At 39.4% G+C, this 17819-nt stretch overlaps 2 protein-coding genes across 3 annotated transcripts in view; both read right to left on the bottom strand.

The window, feature by feature from the left end:
- Window positions 1-6828, bottom strand: part of LOC103025888 (cAMP-specific 3',5'-cyclic phosphodiesterase 4C) — a 43900-nt gene extending 37072 nt beyond the window's left edge. For both annotated transcript variants that reach the window (XM_022671027.2, XM_022671380.2), the window contains exons 1-2: window positions 6728-6828; window positions 927-986 (exon numbers count right to left, since the gene is read on the bottom strand). In XM_022671027.2, the coding sequence (XP_022526748.2) occupies window positions 927-968 (42 nt within the window). In that variant the 5' untranslated portion in view covers window positions 969-986; window positions 6728-6828. The remainder of the gene's footprint in view (window positions 1-926; window positions 987-6727) is intronic.
- A 3160-nt stretch (window positions 6829-9988) lies between these two features.
- On the bottom strand, window positions 9989-17389 carry slc19a3a (solute carrier family 19 member 3a). The gene is made up of 6 exons (XM_022676065.2): window positions 17055-17389; window positions 14494-15157; window positions 12851-13063; window positions 11858-12050; window positions 11009-11150; window positions 9989-10494 (listed from the first exon to the last, which is right to left on the bottom strand). The coding sequence occupies exons 1-6, from the start codon at window positions 17199-17201 to the stop codon at window positions 10342-10344; spliced, it is 1512 nt and encodes a 503-aa protein (XP_022531786.1). The 5' UTR covers window positions 17202-17389; the 3' UTR covers window positions 9989-10341.
- Window positions 17390-17819: the final 430 nt, after the last annotated feature.

The raw sequence follows: 17819 nt of genomic DNA, 5'->3' as shown, positions 1-17819 counted from the left end.
TAGGTATGAGTTAATATGTTAGCCCTGTGCTGAAATACTAGCTATAAGTTAATAGCTAATACACAAGCTTTGAGTTAATAGTAATACTAATAATAGTTAATAATACACTGGCTTTAACTTAAGAGCTAATACGCTAGCTATGAGTTGATAGCTATACACTAGTTTGGGTTAATAGCTAATACACTAGCTATGAGTTATACTGTTAGTTCTGAGCTAATACTTTAGCTATGAGCTAATATACTTGGTGTGAGTTATGTCTGTGCTGAATTAAAACATTAGGTTTGAGTTAATATGTTAGCCCTGTACTGATATACTAGCTTTAAGTTAATAGCTAATATAATATATGTGAGTAATTAAGTTAATATGTTAACCATTTGGTATAACATTAGCTATGTTTTAATATATTAGCAGTGAGTTAATACATTAGCTATGATTTAATATATTAGCCCTGAGCTAAGACACTAACAGTTAGATATGTGTTGATATGTCAGGCATAAGCTAATATACTATATTTTATTTATAGCTAAGACACTGGCTATGTGTTAATATGTTAGCGCTGAGCTAATACTAGCTACTAGCTATGAGATAATATCTAACACAGTTTCCATACTTTTTTCAAATGAACAAAAATAAATTTGTAATAAACTAGGTGTAAGTAATTATGTTAGCGCTGAAGTAAAACACTAGCCATATATCCATATGTATTCTCTCAGCAAAAACAAACAAACCCCAGCCATGAGCTAATACACTAGCAATGAGCTAATACTTTGAGTAGGCATAACTCAAATGCTACATTTTAATTAATAGAGCCATTTGCTAATATACTGGCTATAAGATAATATAAAAATATTATCAGCTCTTAGCTAAAATACAAGTAAATGCTAACATGTTAGCCACAAGTAGTAGTTTAGTAGCCTGTAGTTTACCTCAGAGGGCCAGATGCTCTTTAGGGAAGATGTTTTCCTCATTTTGTTGTGAAGTAAAAGCTGAAAAAACACAGATGGTTCCACAAAGTGTAATTAAAATCTTCTTCATTCTATATATTTTTGAGAGTACTAATATATTTAAACATCTTAATCTTTAAGTGAAACTGAAGTTTGTGTTAAAGTTTGGATGAAGGGGATTGGTGTGGTCCTGCTCTTGTAATAATTTGTCTCATGAGTTTTTGTAGACGTCTGAGTACTTGGCAGTTGAGGCACGGACCATGAACATAGTTCGCTATGCTTCTGGATTCTTGTCGAGCCAGTATCAGATGGTAGTGGTTGCTGTGTTCTGCTCACACAACTTATAATGTGATTTATTGTGTGTGATTGTGCTTAGGTAAGTGTGTTGTTGCCATAGTTAAAGGAAGTGATTAAGGAGGGATTCTATGTGTTCATAGGTTATTTTTTGGTAGGTCTGTTACTTGGCAGTTGAGGCAATGGACCATGAACATAGTGTTAGGCTGTGCTTCTGGATTCTTGTCGAGCCAGTATCAGATTGTGGTGGTTTTGCTATTGTTGTTAGTTGAGTGAGTAGTAGATCCTGGCTGAGCCCTATGCATAACCCCAGCTGTTAGGTGCAGGATTTGTCAATTTCCTGTATTATATTACTTGATATCTAGTTAAGCTAGTGACTGCTGTGAAGAGAACAGTTGACAACAGAGGAAAGACCCTGTGACAGCATGGAAAGACAGCTGACAAGAGGGAATAGACCCTAACGGTGCTGCCATGGGCTGGCAATCCATGGTAGCAGCCACCATGGTTAACCATGTGTGTGCAACCAAGCAAGCTACATTGAAAAAGAAAAAAGCAATACCCCAGGAGTCAGCGAGAGCAGGGGTGGAAGATGACTCACAGGCGGATAACATGGTTACGGACTCTGGAACGGACATGACTACGAGAAGTGGGTTAAGCATAGAGGCAGGTGGGATGGTAAGTGGAAAGGAGTTGCTGACCTGTGTGTGTGGGTGGAGCAAGGTCACATCAGTGAGAGGGCTGAGGATACACCAAGGAAAGATGAGGTGCTTGAGTGAAGGAGTGCAGGGGCCCCGCATTGAACAATACTTTGAACAGAATTGTTTGAGTCAGTCGGCTGAAGTCCAGCGGCAGGTTACGTGCCACAGTCCGCAGGATATCAATACCTTTGATACTAGGGAGGCTAACTTAAGCACAGAAGGAGTGGAGGATGAAGGAGGTGTTGATAGGTCAAAGGCTAAGGGAAAGCAGATGGGTAGGGAGAAAGGAATCGGTCAAAGATCCAAAGTTAAATGGCCAGGCACAGGAGACAAGATGGCATGGAGGAGTATTAATGATGATTTGAAAGGTATGCTTGAGGGTTTGAAGGGAACAGCAGAGAGTAAATTGAACAGGCTAGGTAAAGTCATTTATGATTATGGAATGGCAAGATTTGGTGTTGTGCAGAGGAACGTAAAGTGTCAAGATGTAGTTAAATCAAGGCGGCAGGTAGAAATAGAAAAACTGGTTAAGGAATCAAGGTTACTCAGAAAGAAGTGGAAGAAGGGGAATGAGGCAGAAAGGGAGGGCATTGAGTTATTGCAGGAGGAGTTGAGAAGTAAGTTGGTAAAATTGCGGAGAGCAGAGGCTATGAGGAAAAGGAGGAAGAAGAAGGAGCGTGCTAGGATAGAGTTCTTTAGAGATCCATTTAGGTTTGTTAAGAGTCTGTTTAGTAAGGAGAAATCAGGAAATCTAAAGGTCGGAAAGAGGGAGTTGGAGGAGCACTTTAAGAGTGTTTACACAGAGAAGGAAAGGTCTAGCGACCTGGACCTACCAGCAGACATGCCGCCGTTAGGTGATATAGAGTGGAAAATGGATGTTAACCCCCCTAGGTGGAGTGAGGTTCAGGAGGTGGTGAAGGCTGCAAAGGCAGGTTCTGCCCCAGGGCCAAATGGGGTTCCATATAGATTATATAAAAGTGCACCAGATGTTTTGAAGTTTCTATGGAAACTAATGGCTATAGTGTGGAAGAAGGGGATTATTCCAAAGGAGTGGCGCAGAGCAGGTGGTGTTCTTATCCCAAAAGAAAAGGATTCTGTGGCTATTGATCAGTTCCGTCCCATAAGCTTGTTGAATGTGGAGGGTAAGATCTTCTTTAGTGTGGTTGCACGTAGACTAGCAACGTACCTGAAAAGAAATAATTTAATTGATACGTCTGTACAAAAGGCAGGAATTGCAGGTTTTTCTGGTTGCATAGAGCATAATAGTATGATTTGGCATCAGATTCAAACAGCAAGAGCCGAGAAAAAGGATCTACATGTGGTGTTTTTAGATCTGGCTAATGCTTTTGGTTCGGTACCGCATGCATTGTTGTGGAAGGCATTCAATTTTTTTAGGGTTCCAGAAGAGATTTCAAGGTTAGTTAAAGCCTATTTTGAAGACATACAGTTTTGCTTTAGTGTAGGGGAGTGTGTCACATCTTGGCAACGACTGGAAATAGGTATAATGGCAGGTTGTACAATTTCACCGCTAGCGTTTACGATGGCAATGGAGGTGATTATTAGGGCTTCTAAGTGGGTCGTAGGCGGGGAGAGGCTGCATGATGGCACCCGGCTCCCACCAGTTAGGGCGTTTATGGACGATATGACAACATTAACGACCACGGTGCCATGTACCCGGCGACTGCTAGGGAAGTTAAATGATAATCTTAGGCTGGCTAGGATGAAAGTTAAACCGAGCAAGTCTAGGAGTGTATCAGTCGTTAAAGGGAAATTGATACAAGAAAGGTTTATGATGGAGGGAGAAGTCATACCATCTATATTGGAAAAGCCAGTTAAGAGTTTAGGTAGGTGGTATACTGCAGCACTGAATGATAAAGAGCAGGTGGAAGGGTTGAGGACAGAAATGGTGGAGGCCATTAATAGAATTGATAAGTCTTTTCTGCCAGGTAAATTAAAATTGTGGTGTCTGCAGTTTGGTTTGTTGCCTCGTCTAAGGTGGCCACTTACAGTTTATGATATTCCGATTTCTGAGGTTGAGAGGTTAGAAAGGGTTATGAGCAAGGCTATAAGGACATGGTTGGGGGTGCCGCGTTGCCTTAGTAGTGTGGCGTGGTGTGGGAGAGGGATGCTGGAACTGCCGTTGACGAGCTTGGTTGAGGAGTTCAAATGTGCTAAGGTAGGACGTGAAATGCAGTTGTTAGGGTCAAAAGACGGGCTGGTTAAAGCAACAGCACCAGTGACTAGGTCTGGGAGAAAGTGGAATGCTCGAGAAGCTACTCAAGCCGCAAGGAGGGCACTGGAGCACAGGGATGTTGTGGGGCAGGTGCAAAATGGGAGGGCAGGATTAGGTTTAGGTGATTCTTGGAAAGCATTCGGCAAGGCCACATCACCTGAGAAAAGGCGTATGGTTACAGGGTTTATTCGTGAGCAGGAGGAGGAAGCAAGGAGGGCAAAAGCAGCAGGGCAGAGTAAACAGGGGCAGTGGATGAGATGGGAAAGTGTAGAGAAGCGGAGAATCACCTGGCGAGAGTTATGGGGATTGGATACAGGCCGTATAAAGTTTCTTTTGGGAGCTACATATGATGTTCTGCCAACGCCACAAAACCTTGCTCAGTGGGTGGGTGAGGATCCAAGTTGTAAGCTATGTGCAGGAAGTGGCACGCTGAAGCACATTTTGTCGGCATGTAAGGTGAGTCTATCCCAGGGGCGCTACACATGGAGGCATAATCAGGTACTTAGATCTCTTGCAGGTGCACTTGATAAGAAACGGTTAGAAGTTAATAACATGCCCGTGGTAGGTTGCAGTAGGGTAATAACGTTTGTGCGTGAGGGGCAGCATAGTGGAGAAACAGCACAGTGCTTGAAAACTGCTGGTAAGTGGGCCAATGCACGAGATTGGAAGTTATTAGTGGATGTAGGTAGTAAACTGCAGATCCCACAGTGCATTCTGGTTACAACCTTGAGGCCGGATGTAGTGTTGTACTCTGAAAGTAAGCGGATAGTGTATTTTATAGAGCTGACTGTTCCGTTTGAAGACGAGGTAGATGGAGCTTATGAAAGGAAAAGGCTGAGGTATACAGACTTGGTGGCTGAGGTGAGAGAGCGTGGGTGGCAAGCGTATATTAGACCGGTAGAGGTAGGTACTAGAGGCTTTGTTGCGAAGTCTGCCACAAGACTGCTGTCTGAATTCGGAATTAGAGGTCGTGTGCTAAGGACTGTAGTGAAGGAGTTGTCAGATGTAGCTGAAAGATCTAGTCAGTGGTTGTGGTTCAGAAGGGCTGAGGCTGTGTGGGGAAGGGAGTGAGTTTGTGCTTCTACAGCAAGCTTGGAGGGGGGTGGGTCTGGGACGCCAGACTTCACTGTTGAGCCTTCTGGAGGTGTCGTGGGCCTAATTCAGCGAAACACTGACGAAGGAAGGTGCCTACCTGATGACCCCTGAGAAGAGCTTGCACTGAAGTTTGTGTTGGAGTTGTTAGATGTAGCTGAAAGATCTAGTCAGTGGTTGTGGTTCAGAAGGGCTGAGGCTGTGTGGGGAAGGGAGTGAGTTTGTGCTTCTACAGCAGGCTTGGAGGGGGGTGGGTCTGGGACGCCAGACTTCACTGTTGAGCCTTCTGGAGGTGTCGTGGGCCTAATTCAGCGAAACACTGACGAAGGAAGGTGCCTGCCTGATGACCCCTGAGAAGAGCTTGCACTGAAGTTTGTGTTAAAGTTTGGATGAAGGGGATTGGTGTGGTCCTGCTCTTGTAATAATTTGTCTCATGAGTTTTTGTAGACGTCTGAGTACTTGGCAGTTGAGGCACGGACCATGAACATAGTTCGCTATGCTTCTGGATTCTTGTCGAGCCAGTATCAGATGGTAGTGGTTGCTGTGTTCTGCTCACACAACTTATAATGTGATTTATTGTGTGTGATTGTGCTTAGGTAAGTGTGTTGTTGCCATAGTTAAAGGAAGTGATTAAGGAGGGATTCTATGTGTTCATAGGTTATTTTTTGGTAGGTCTGTTACTTGGCAGTTGAGGCAATGGACCATGAACATAGTGTTAGGCTGTGCTTCTGGATTCTTGTCGAGCCAGTATCAGATTGTGGTGGTTTTGCTATTGTTGTTAGTTGAGTGAGTAGTAGATCCTGGCTGAGCCCTATGCATAACCCCAGCTGTTAGGTGCAGGATTTGTCAATTTCCTGTATTATATTACTATTTAAACATCTTAATCTTTAATAAAAGTCAGTATAAAAGTCAGTGTGTAGCATTTTTATTGGTCCATTCATCATGAAATTCTGATACAATATAATCAACTGCCCAAGTCATACTGTAAATAAAACTTACATAAAAAAAAAAAAAAAAAAAAATATATATATATATATATATATATATATATATATATATATATATATATATATATATATAAGCAGTCTATTTCTGTTAAATTAATAAAAGCTGTGTTGCTACGTTTTATTACGTATTTGTAAATCTTTTATACATTTTAGATCAGCCCTAAAACTTATTTACTTAAATGCCAAATATATATATTTTTAGATTAAACATGCCTGCATATAAATGTTGTTTCTGTAGATCTACTGGGTCTGGAGTTATCTAACATGTTCTGCCCTGGTTCTAGATCTAGATCATTTAACACATATAAGTTACAGTATACAGTTTTTTTCTAAAGTCAAGGTAAATATCCATTAAAATGTGTGGCATCTTCCACACTATACAGTAAATATTATAATTAATATTAAGTAAACTGAAAAAAGATGGGTTAACTGAGTTTGTATCAACACAGCCTCACTCACCTTGCTGCTCTGCCGCCACTTAGAACATCAGTCCTTTCAGAATTATGATAAATTATTCATCATTAAACAGGTGTTTATTGTTTACCTTCAGATCCTCTTCTGGTTTGGTTCCCACTAAAAAACAATTAAATAAAATAAAAATCTAAAAAAGAAGACATAAAAACACATTCTAAACCCTGAGAACTCGGAAAAGTCACTTTGTTGCATGTGTGTGTGTGTGTGCGATTTATAAAGGCTGAATGCAGGAAAACAGCAGCAGCCTGTCAGTCTGGCTCTACAGGTACCTAACACCTGAAGATGGAGAGATTTTCACACGCAGCAGCTGTGAGTGTGTGTGTGTGTGTGTGTGTGTGTGGGACGCTGTGAGATGTGCTGATAAAGCTGCAGGTGTGATGCCTTACCTCTGAATAAGCAACATTCAAAGCAAAGTTCATTACAGTGTTTTTCGTAATAATAGGGCATATAACAGCTATATGATGGGGTGTAATGGGGATGTGATGGGGTATATTGGGAATTATTGATTCATGTGATGGGGATGTGATTTGGATGTAACTGGGATGTGATAGATATGGTGTAATTAAAGTTTTAATGGGGATGCAATGTGGACGAGATATGGGTGGAAGATATATGGGAGTAATTGGGATGTGATGGGGTATATTGGGAATTATTGATTCATGTGATGGGGATGTGATTTGGATGTAATTGGTATGTGATAGATATGGTGTGATTAAAGTTTTAATGGGGATGTAATGTGGACGAGATATGGGTGTAATGAGAATCTTTTCCAGCTATCAGAAATAATTTCTTCACAGTTTACATGGTTAGCTCCGTTCCCTTTCCTTTAGAAAAATTGCCGTATATCCATGTATGTTGTAACAGCTGCGCTACGACCCACAGCAAACTCAAACATTCTCAAAAATCCTCCCCAGCCTGGCTCCCACACCAGCCCACCGCTTCGAAAACCAGCAAGCTGATTGGCTGTTTCTCCTGAAAGGCGGAACTTTATCCTTGTACTGGCTCCGTGATTAGCATTAAGATATTTCTATTTACACAGCGATCAGTGTCCTGTCTCCTCATTAATAATACAGCTGAGCTGAGAGAAACGATTCGGGGCTACTGGAAAATTATTCGGGGCTAAAGCCCCGGAAGCCCAGGCCAGACGTCACCTCTGGAAGTGCATGCAGTAGACATGTGATTTAGATGCAGCATTAAAAGCATATAAAGGAGATGCTATAAAATTGTGCTGTATGTAACGGATGTGGTTATGCTTAAAGGGATGTAATATAAGATATAAGATGAAAATTTTAAAAAAGTAAAAGCAGAAGAGGCATGACTGACAATATATACTTTAAAGTAAAAAATATGTATTTTATAATAGTTATTTTTTAATGTCGTAAACAGAAAATTACAAAAACATATCCACACCCTTTTTTGCTTCCACAATATTTCCACAATAAATATTTATTTGAAATAAAAAGATGAACTATAATGCATTTAGAAACACTTTATTAAACTCTATAGGAACACTGTTTGGTAAAATGTATGTAAACGTGACCATCAGAGTAGAATCTGCTTTATCACGATGAGAACTAAAGTGCTTCTGTTCCTGAACAGTCTCACTGTCTGAAAAGATTTACTGATAAAAACAAACAAGTGCTCCTTCTTTCTGACGAAGCAGAATACATATCAACCAAAGTTCAACCCAAGACACAACCTTTTACCACACAGCACTAATCTAATCCACACACACCAATTTACTACACAGTAAATCATACTCAATCCTAAAGATATATGACCATTTAATCAATCTTAATCTTATTTAAAATATTTAAATTATGCAAAACATCTTTAATAGTTCAAATCAGGGGTTCTGGGTTCTGAACTGCTCTCAGCCTGATACCCACATTTTCTCATGGTCATTTATACAAACCAAACACATTTATGTTTCAAAAATAGCTTTTAAAAAACAATTTAAACATACATATGCATGCAAAGTGAATTTTAGAGCATGAATCTTATGAAACTGAGGGCGAACATGACAACTACATGTATAACATTTACTACAATACAATTAAATATCAAAACTGCACAAAATAAATCATAGATTTTTGACTTTTCTGCATATCTCTGCATTCAGAGTACATTAGTAAGAAACTTTCTGTCTCTTTTTCCCCAAAATAAAAGATGAGTAGAAAATCAGATAAGCAAGGAAATTTCTTTTTTTTATCAAAGTATATCCTGTGAGCCGAGCTGAAGGACAAAGTGTAGAGATTCCAGATTTCTCCTGGATGCTCCTCAGCCAGCATGTGTATATTATTATGTTCAGTTCCGTCAGCAGCTCACCTGATTTACCACAAATACCAATTTACCAAACCAGGTGTTTATATGATATGAAAAAATAACTCTGTTAAACTCGGATGATGAGGAGAGATTAGGAGATGTTTTAAGTAAAAAAACAGGGCTGTAAAAGCTCTGCTTTTTTGTAAAATTGCTGTTTGTATTTATTGTAATGCTAAGTTAGTGTTTAACTGAGCTAATAAACACTTACTGCACAGATTAAAAGCTTTTTCCTTACTGAAATTCCCACAGGTGCCTAAAACATTTGCACAATACTGTATATTTTTAAACGTATTTCTTTTTTACAAGCTTTTAGATCCTGACCAACCAATTGAGAATCGCTTTAACGGTTTAAATGAGTTTAAGCATATAGAATCATTTCCGTTCAAGAACTGAAATCATATTGACCCCTCTTTGTGAAGTAAAAAGTCATACTGAGGCTGACTGAGGGGGCTGTGATTGTTGATGTCACAATTTTAGAAGAGGAGGCAGGATGTTTTTTGGGGGTGTTTTTGTTAAACTATGTAAATTTCAAAGCAGAACAAACACGGGTAAAGTGAATAAGGAACTTTAAAAATAAAAAGTAAATCAAATAATCAATGAACTACGTACATTAAACTAACATGTTCACAGAAACATGCTCAAGGTACAAACATGACAGCATACAGAGACACGAAAAAAACTCAATAAGGAATAAACCAAACACAGGCAATAAGAACCACCAATGGAGTCACGATCGATGATAAAGCTGTGCCGGTTCATGAGACTCATGAGATACTGAAAAGAGGCTTAGTAAATATAAAATCAAAAATTGTTTGCTGCTAAGAACATGTGATAGATTTAGCATTTTGCAAAAAAAAAAGCTGACTGCAACCGCCTTGCATCAAGCTAGATGCTTAATTACAAAATCTGGACATTACATTTGTATGTCTCAATTCCACCCGCGAAGTTACGCCTTCCCTCCGGCAGGGTTTCCGCATCAATAACTACACTGCTGTGTAGTGGCAATAAGTCGCAACTTTGCGGGTAACACAATCGACAAGCATTGTGGGAAATGTAGTTTTTGGTCAAAGAACGCTTCTGACCTATTTATTATAGACACTAAGATAATACAAGCTCTCGCGGGCCACATAAAAGGACGTGGCGGGCCACATTTGTCCCGCGGGCCTTGTGTTTGACACATGTGCTTTACAATAAGGCTACATTAATTAACACTAATATGAAAATAAGAAAATGTGTGTGGATTCAGAGTGTGTGTGTGTGTTCAGTGTGTGTATTCAGTGCAGGTGTGTGTCTGTCTGTTTAACACTTTCGCTGGGTTCCTCGGCGGTTCTCCGGTGCTGTGGTTCTCTCTGCTGGTAGAATGTGTACAGACCCCTCAGAAGGAACAGCAGAGCGATGATGGAGAAATATGATGCGTAGATTATGAACTATAACATAAAAACAAACAAACAAACAAACAAATTTTGTTTAAAGTAAATAGACTCTACAGACATTTTGGTGGTTGCTTTGCTTTTTTAAGTGGTTGCTAGGCCATTGTTACATGGTTGCTATGTATTACCTTACCAAGTGGTTGCTAGATAATTGTTATGATTTTTCAAGTGGTTGCTTAGGGTTGCTATCTGGTTGTTAGGCCCTTGCTACATGGTTGCTATGCTATGTGGTTGCAATGCTTTTCCAAAGTGGTTGCTAAGTGGTTGCAAGGCAGTAGCTATGCTATAACAAGTGTTGCTAGGTTGTTACTAGACAGTTGCTATGCTTTTCCAAATGGTTACTTCTGTATGTGGTTGGTAAGCTGTTGCTACCTGCTATGTGGATGCTAGATGGTTTCGATGCTTTTCCAAATGTTTGCTATGCATTTCCAGGTGGTTGCTAGGCTGTTTGTCGTGCTTTTTTTCATATGCTGTTTTTAAAACAACTCATAAAAGAAAACGTCCGGCTGACCTGAGGAACGATGTCCAGCCCGAGGCCTCTGCTGTCCACCACGATGGAGGTGAGGACGGTCTGCAGAACCAGAGCGGCAAAGGTGTTCGCTCCAAACACCAGAGCATAACGTTCCATCGACAGCCCTGCAGCTATCTGGAACCTGATAAACCCACAGAGAATCCATCATTTATCAGAAATAAATAAACTCCATCAAAAAACATACTATTTATTATAAATAATACAGTATTTTAATGAAGTGGCCAGTGAGTAAAAGCAAAGCGAGGTAGGTGTTTCTAATAAAGTGGCCATTTTCTGGAAGCACAAGGTGGTAGGTGTTTCTAATGTAGTGGCCATTGTGAGGAAGCACAAGGTGGTAGGTGTTTCTAATAAAGTGGCCAGCAAGTGAAAGCATAAGTTTGTGGGTGTTTCTCTTTTTTTCTTTTCTTTTGTTATTATTATTATTATTATTATTATTATTATTAGTATTAGTAAGTAGAAGTAAGGAGTAACTATAACTAATTACTTTTTCAAAGTAACGTGCCCAACACTGGTCATGGGTGTTTCTAATAGACCACTGAGGTTGTGTCGTCATTTTGTAAAACTAAGTTATTTTGTATATAAGTTAACTTAAGAACCATAGTGTAAAATACTTAATGTATAAAGGCTTAATGTGGGTTTTTTCCACTGAAACATATTATAAGGACAAATCTTAACGTGGCTTAATGTACTAAAACAAGGAGCCAGAAGCACCAAACAGCTCATAATTTATTTCACAGGAGGTAAATGGTAAAAAGTGCTACAGCTTTTAAAGCTGGTTCTGTGGTGACTTATATATATATACAGTGGCCAGTGTGTAAAAGCTCTTACATGGCGATGGTGATGAGGAGCATGTAGAGGCTTTTAAAGATGATGTATCCAGCGTAACACACCCAGATATTATCTGAGAACACCATGGCGAACAGGGCCGCGCCCTCCAGCCCCGAGAGAGAGCCTAGCGCCAGCTCTCCCCAGCGGCTCCAGTCCACCGGACTAAAGCTGATCCCGTACGCTGCTGCCGCACCTGCTCACACACCGACACACCTCGCATCATAACGTTTAGTACAACACATACATTTAAAAGTTGATTTAACGTCCTTGTGCTATCTGGGAGAGAATACAAACAAGCTCTCAGGCTGAAACGTGATGCCATACTTAACGTTCTATTTAATGCAGTGGGACACGTGGCCATCCTGCAGCTTTATATGGGTGTTGTAGTCCATGGCGTGGATATATGGGGGATTAGCTCAAATGGAAGTGCGCTCGCTTAGCAGGCGAGAGGTAGCAGAATCGATGCCCGCATCCTCCAATCACACGTAGTGGAGTTCAACACCCATTAAATAACAGTACTTTCCACGCTTAACAACATTTAGATATTTAAATGCTATTTAAATCTCATTTTCTGTTGTTTCTATCGTTTTTAGAGATGGCAGAAATAATCGCTGACTAATCGACTAATCAAAAAAATAAATAATCGTCAGATTAGTCGACTACCAAAATAATCATTAGTTGCAGCCCTATTCATAACATCACATTTCATTCTTTAAAAAACACCAAGTATCAGTCTCATAGCAATAAATGTCTTACTGTTGATGTCTGTCGTTTGTTTTTAGACATTTGCTCACCTGTGTTTTCTGTTGCCAAGATAGCAATAAACCAAAAATTTACCTGACCATAGAGACCCATGTATCACTTTCAGAAACATCATCATCTTTAGCTCTCAAAACCGGAATTGCTGGTATTGTTAAATGTGCTAAAGATAAGTCACTCTGGATATCAAGTTTAGCTAAATGCCTAAATGTGTTTGCCGATGCTGTTCCTCACCGAACAGGCTGGAAACGGCCTCCACTCCTCCGTTGTAGATGCTGAAGTTGCTGGAAGGTTCCACATGTTCCCAGAGTGCCTGGACGTAGTTGATGGTCTGGTTGTAGCCGCAGGTGGCCAGAGCCCACCATGCTGACCAGTACAGCATCTCTCTGCTGGAGTAACAGGTTAGGAAGTCTCTCCACAGCTGCAGGAGGGTACCACAGCAACCCCCTACAGAACACAGCAGCCAGAGAACACTCAGCTTTATAGCATTCAGCTACATTACACATTGCTATCATCATGCTATTAGCACAGCAAATACCAACCATGTCCAACATTGCTTTCAGATATTTGCATGCAACTACTAACCTCTACTGGCCTCATCCCACATTGCTCACATGCTGTTAACACAGCAGCTAATATCATTAAAAGACTCTTAGCATGTCGCTATACGTGTCGTACTACATCATTATTGCGGCATTAGCATACTGTCTACTGGCCTTTCCCCACGTCGCTAGCACAGCATTAGCACAAACAGACCTATAGACTACACTCCATAAATACAGAACAAAGACAGTAAAAAAGCTAGAAGGTTCTCCAGAGATCAAAACACATTTATACATTTTTAATTTCTGGAAAAATAATGACCCTGGATCTGTTTGCACAAGATGTTGCCAATCAGAGGATGCCTACACTGCAAAAAATTATGCGTAAAATTTACTTAAGTTTCGCAACTTTCTGCATTTGCTTTTTTTTAGTAAATTGAATTTCAGATAAATTTAAGTAACTTCAACTCAGTTTCAAGACTTAAATGTTACATAGAGTAATTAAGTGATCCTTTCTTTTATTAAACTTTAATTAATTTCTGCATACAATATTACCTAATTACAATGACTTATTTTTTACAACATTACTGAAATGTAAATATTTTTAAGTTAAAACACATTTATTTTGTAAACAGACCAAGTCTCACTGTCTCAACACATGGATGGCATGTAATATATTCTTTACTTAATTTCTACATAAAATGTTACCTAATTACAAATACTTAATTTAGACAATATTACTCAAATAATTTATGATACATAATATATTATAATTCCTGAAATTTAAATATTTTTTGTTAAAACACACATGGATGGCATGTAATACATTCTTTTTAAAGAATCTTTGAAATCATGTAAATATGTAAATATATAAATATATTCAGGAAGTATAATATATTATGTATCATAAACTATTTGAGTTATATTGTATAAATTAAGTAATTGTAATTAGGTAATATTGAATGCAGAAATTAAGTAAAGTTTACTAAAAGAAAGGTTTGACTGAAGTTCAGTTCACTTATTTAATCTATGTAACAGCGAGTTGAAGTTACTTAAATTGATCTGAAATTAAATTTACTTAAAAAAAAAAGCAAATGCAGAAAGTTGCAAAACTTTTTAAAGCAAATTTTACTCATAATTTTTTTCAGTTTTCCACTTCAGCTTCTCAAACTGCTGTTAACACACCACCACTCGGGCTCTCAACACGCTCAACATGCTTGGAGGAGAACACTAACTGCTAATTCTTAATAAGTTACATCAGCTAACAAACGCCTGCATGGGCTGGCTAGCATGAAGAAGGTTCATCCCTCCTATCATTTCTCCGGGATTCCTCACCTCGTTCCTCTGAAGCTGGGCTGGACTCCACCCTTTTCCCATGATCCTCCTGTGAATCATCTCCTTTAGCCTGTGGAGCATCCTCTACTCTCTGGACATTTCCTGTAGTTTCCATTTCATCTGCTCCACCTTTTCCTGCTTCCAGTGTACTTCCACTAGTGGAGCACTCTACCTGGCTCTCAGGTAAATCACCTCCACCTGGCCTCCTCCCGTGGTGGAAGAACATGCTGGTTTTGGGCATTGGCAGGAGCACTGCGGTCACCATTGCGACAGAGATCAGCACCAGCGTTAGCACCAGTATGTAGTGATAGCTCAGTAGGTCGAACGAGACCAGGAGCTGGCCCAGTACTGAGCCCACGGTGTATCCGATCAGCTGGGCGGTGCGGCAGTAGGAGGTGGCCTTCAGGTAGTGCTGCAGCGCCACCATGCTGTAGATGTAGGAGAAGTAGGCCACGTCGCAGGCCGTCACCACGGCGTAGACAAACTGCATGGCCTGCATGACCCCGACCCCCTGCAGCCACAGCAGCATGGAGGTTGTACCAAACAGAGCTCCACACTGGAACACGATCACGGGCTTGTAGCGCAGCCAATCGGTCAGCAGAAACACCGGCACCAGCACGGCCAGGTACGAGTATGTCCACACCGGGAAGATCTGATTGGCTACCTGACAGACGGACAGGAAAAGTGTTTCATTAGAACCCAGTCCTCCATCACCAACATGACACTTCCACTAAAGCAATGTCAAGAACCTGTCTGTAGATAAATCCGAGAACTGTTCTTGATACAGATACAAAGAGTTCAAAGGGAGCAGAGGAACCAGCTGTACTGATAGAGGTTCTAAGGTGCAGCTTGGGCACACTAATCACAAATTCTTTATAGCTTTTATAGCCATACCATTCATTCAAATTCTTACAGTATCATTACTTAAAACACGAATAACGAATACTGTTACAAATGTTCCTCAAGAATTCAGTGGTGTTATTTGATAATTCTTTAATTTTCATACTTTTTCAAAGGATTCCCAATTCTGGTCTATATACAATCAAATAGGCATTTTTTCTCATTTTGCCATCCTGTTACACCGAATTCCTAATGTAATATCATCCTATGAAACTTGAATACAATAAGGAAAGTTTTTTTTCAAGACATAAGTGGTGTAATTTGATAAAACATAGAGTTTCTTCTTTAATACGATTTAAAATTGTGGTCTAGACATAACATAATATTTAAAATGTAGTGGATTAAACCTGAAAACAGGTGTATTTTAATTTTAGTATGAGAAAGGTCTGCCGTTACAAACTGTTTACACTGTTCTAGAGATAGCTAGTTGTCTTTCTAGGGTATATTTGGTGATTAGAGATTCAGTGTTTTGTCATATCACCAAGAGTATTGTTATTGCAAAAATCCCATAAAATATTGTGATATTTTTATTAGTACCCCTAATACAAACGTAACATATATTTGCTGTAAAAAATTTTACAGCACAGCACAAAAATTATTTATTTATTATAGTCTTAGTCAAGATTTATTTAGACCTTCCAGTTAGCTAGCCCGCTGCTAATGTTAACTAGCTCTCCCCTAACCTTAGTTCTCTCCAGGGTAGCGTTAGCTAGCTCGCTGCTAAAGTTAGTATGTTAGCTAGCTCGCTGCTAACCTTAGTTCTCTACCCAGTAGCTTAGCTAACTCGCCGGTAAGGTCAGTTTGTTAGCTAGCTTGCCACCAACCTTAGTTATCTCCTCGGTAACATAGCTAGCTCGGCGCTAATATTAGCTAGCTCTCCGCTAATGTTAGTTCTCTCCTCGATAATGTAGCTAGCTCGGCGCTAATGTTAGTATGCTAGCTAACACGCTGCTAATGATAACTAGCTCTTTGCTAACGTTAGTTCTTTCCCCAGATTAGAAGACTTTAATTACTAGGACTTTAATTAAATACATTTTAAGACTTTTTAAGGACCCGCGGGAACCCTGTTATCAGGATAGGCTGTTTCTTTTTTGTACTATGAGAAGCTGGAATGAAAAGAAGCTGAAATTAAGTAGGAGTTTTAAATGTAAGGAGTAGAAAGTTCAGATTATTGTGTGAAAATGTAAGGGGTAGAAGTAAAAATGTGTTTAAAAAATAATCACTCCAATAAAGTATAAGTAACCAACATTTGTTGCTGTCCAATGAAAAACAAGTATCTCCAAAACAGTAACTTTACAAGAGTGAGATCAAATCTTCTTAACTTACAATGGAAGTCTATGTAAAAAGAGTTTATTTCAGGTTATTTTGGATTTGCTAAATTATTTTTGTTGGCCATTCATCAAGAAATTGTGAGAGTTTGTTTGTTCAAATTATGTAGTAAACTGAAAATTGATTAAAAAAAAAGAAAAGAAAATATTTGTTTTTCATTGGAAAGCAATGTAAGGAAACAAAGTATTTGCACTTTCTTACTTTAATCTTCTGGTTACAACCGATTACATTGTTACACTACAGTCATTATGTAACAACTGTTTGCATTGTTACACTACATTCATTTCCATGATTGTTACAACCATTTCCATGGATACAATGTCCTACAGTACCTGTTCCATGGTGAGGTTCTTGTCCGGTCCGGTGAGGAACGGGATGAGGAACGGCTCCAGAGGTTTTACCGTGCTGAAGAACCCATAGAAGCACAGCAGAGATGTGGGATAGACCCAGCTGGACCGACGCTGCTCCATACACCCCATTATTACCACGCTACCTTTCAGTACAGGTGAGTTACAGTCTCAGGTGCTCAGAGGGTTCCTGCAGGAAACGTTGACTAAAGGTTTTCAGTCACTCATCCATGATGAAGTGAAGATGCAGGGGAGGTATCAGTGAGAAACCCCTGAACACTTACCTGCTTTACCTGCTCAGGTGTGTGATTTACAGGTCATAACAGCAACCTGTCAATGAGCAACCAGTACAAAGGTCTGTACAGATTATTTACTGCCACAGTAAATAATCTGTAATCTTTAATCTATCAGACTAAAGTACTGTTATATAGATATATAGAGTTAATTACAGGTAGATACTCTCACTGATCTCTGACTTTATTAATGTTTATTTGGGTTTAGTTTTTTAATGTTATATAGACTTAATTACAGGTAGAGACTCTCACTGATCACTGACTTTATTAATGTTTATTTGGGTTTAGTGTTCTAATGTCATATAGAGTTAATTACAGGTAGACACTCTCACTGACTTTATTAATGTTTATTTGGGTTTAGTGTTCTAATGTCATATAGAGTTAATTACAGGTAGACACTCTCACTGATCTCTGACTTTATTAATGTTTATTTGGGTTTAGTATTCTAAAGTTATAT

This window comes from Astyanax mexicanus, chromosome 18, assembly GCF_023375975.1.
Source record: "Astyanax mexicanus isolate ESR-SI-001 chromosome 18, AstMex3_surface, whole genome shotgun sequence".
Classification (NCBI taxonomy): Eukaryota; Metazoa; Chordata; class Actinopteri; order Characiformes; family Acestrorhamphidae; genus Astyanax; species Astyanax mexicanus.
The sequence above is the reverse complement of the archived record's forward strand: the minus strand, read 5'-3'. Positions and strand labels throughout refer to the sequence as shown.

Excerpts from the sequence above, each read along its gene's own strand:
- slc19a3a (XM_022676065.2), bottom strand. The coding sequence starts at position 17,201 with ATGGGGTGTATGGAGCAGCGTCGGTCCAGCTGGGTCTATCCCACATCT. Across the intron at positions 15,158-17,054 it reads AGAACCTCACCATGGAACAG|GTAGCCAATCAGATCTTCCC; the intron begins GTACTGTAGGAC and ends TCCGTCTGTCAG. Across the intron at positions 10,495-11,008 it reads GGCTGGACATCGTTCCTCAG|TTCATAATCTACGCATCATA; the intron begins GTCAGCCGGACG and ends TTTATGTTATAG.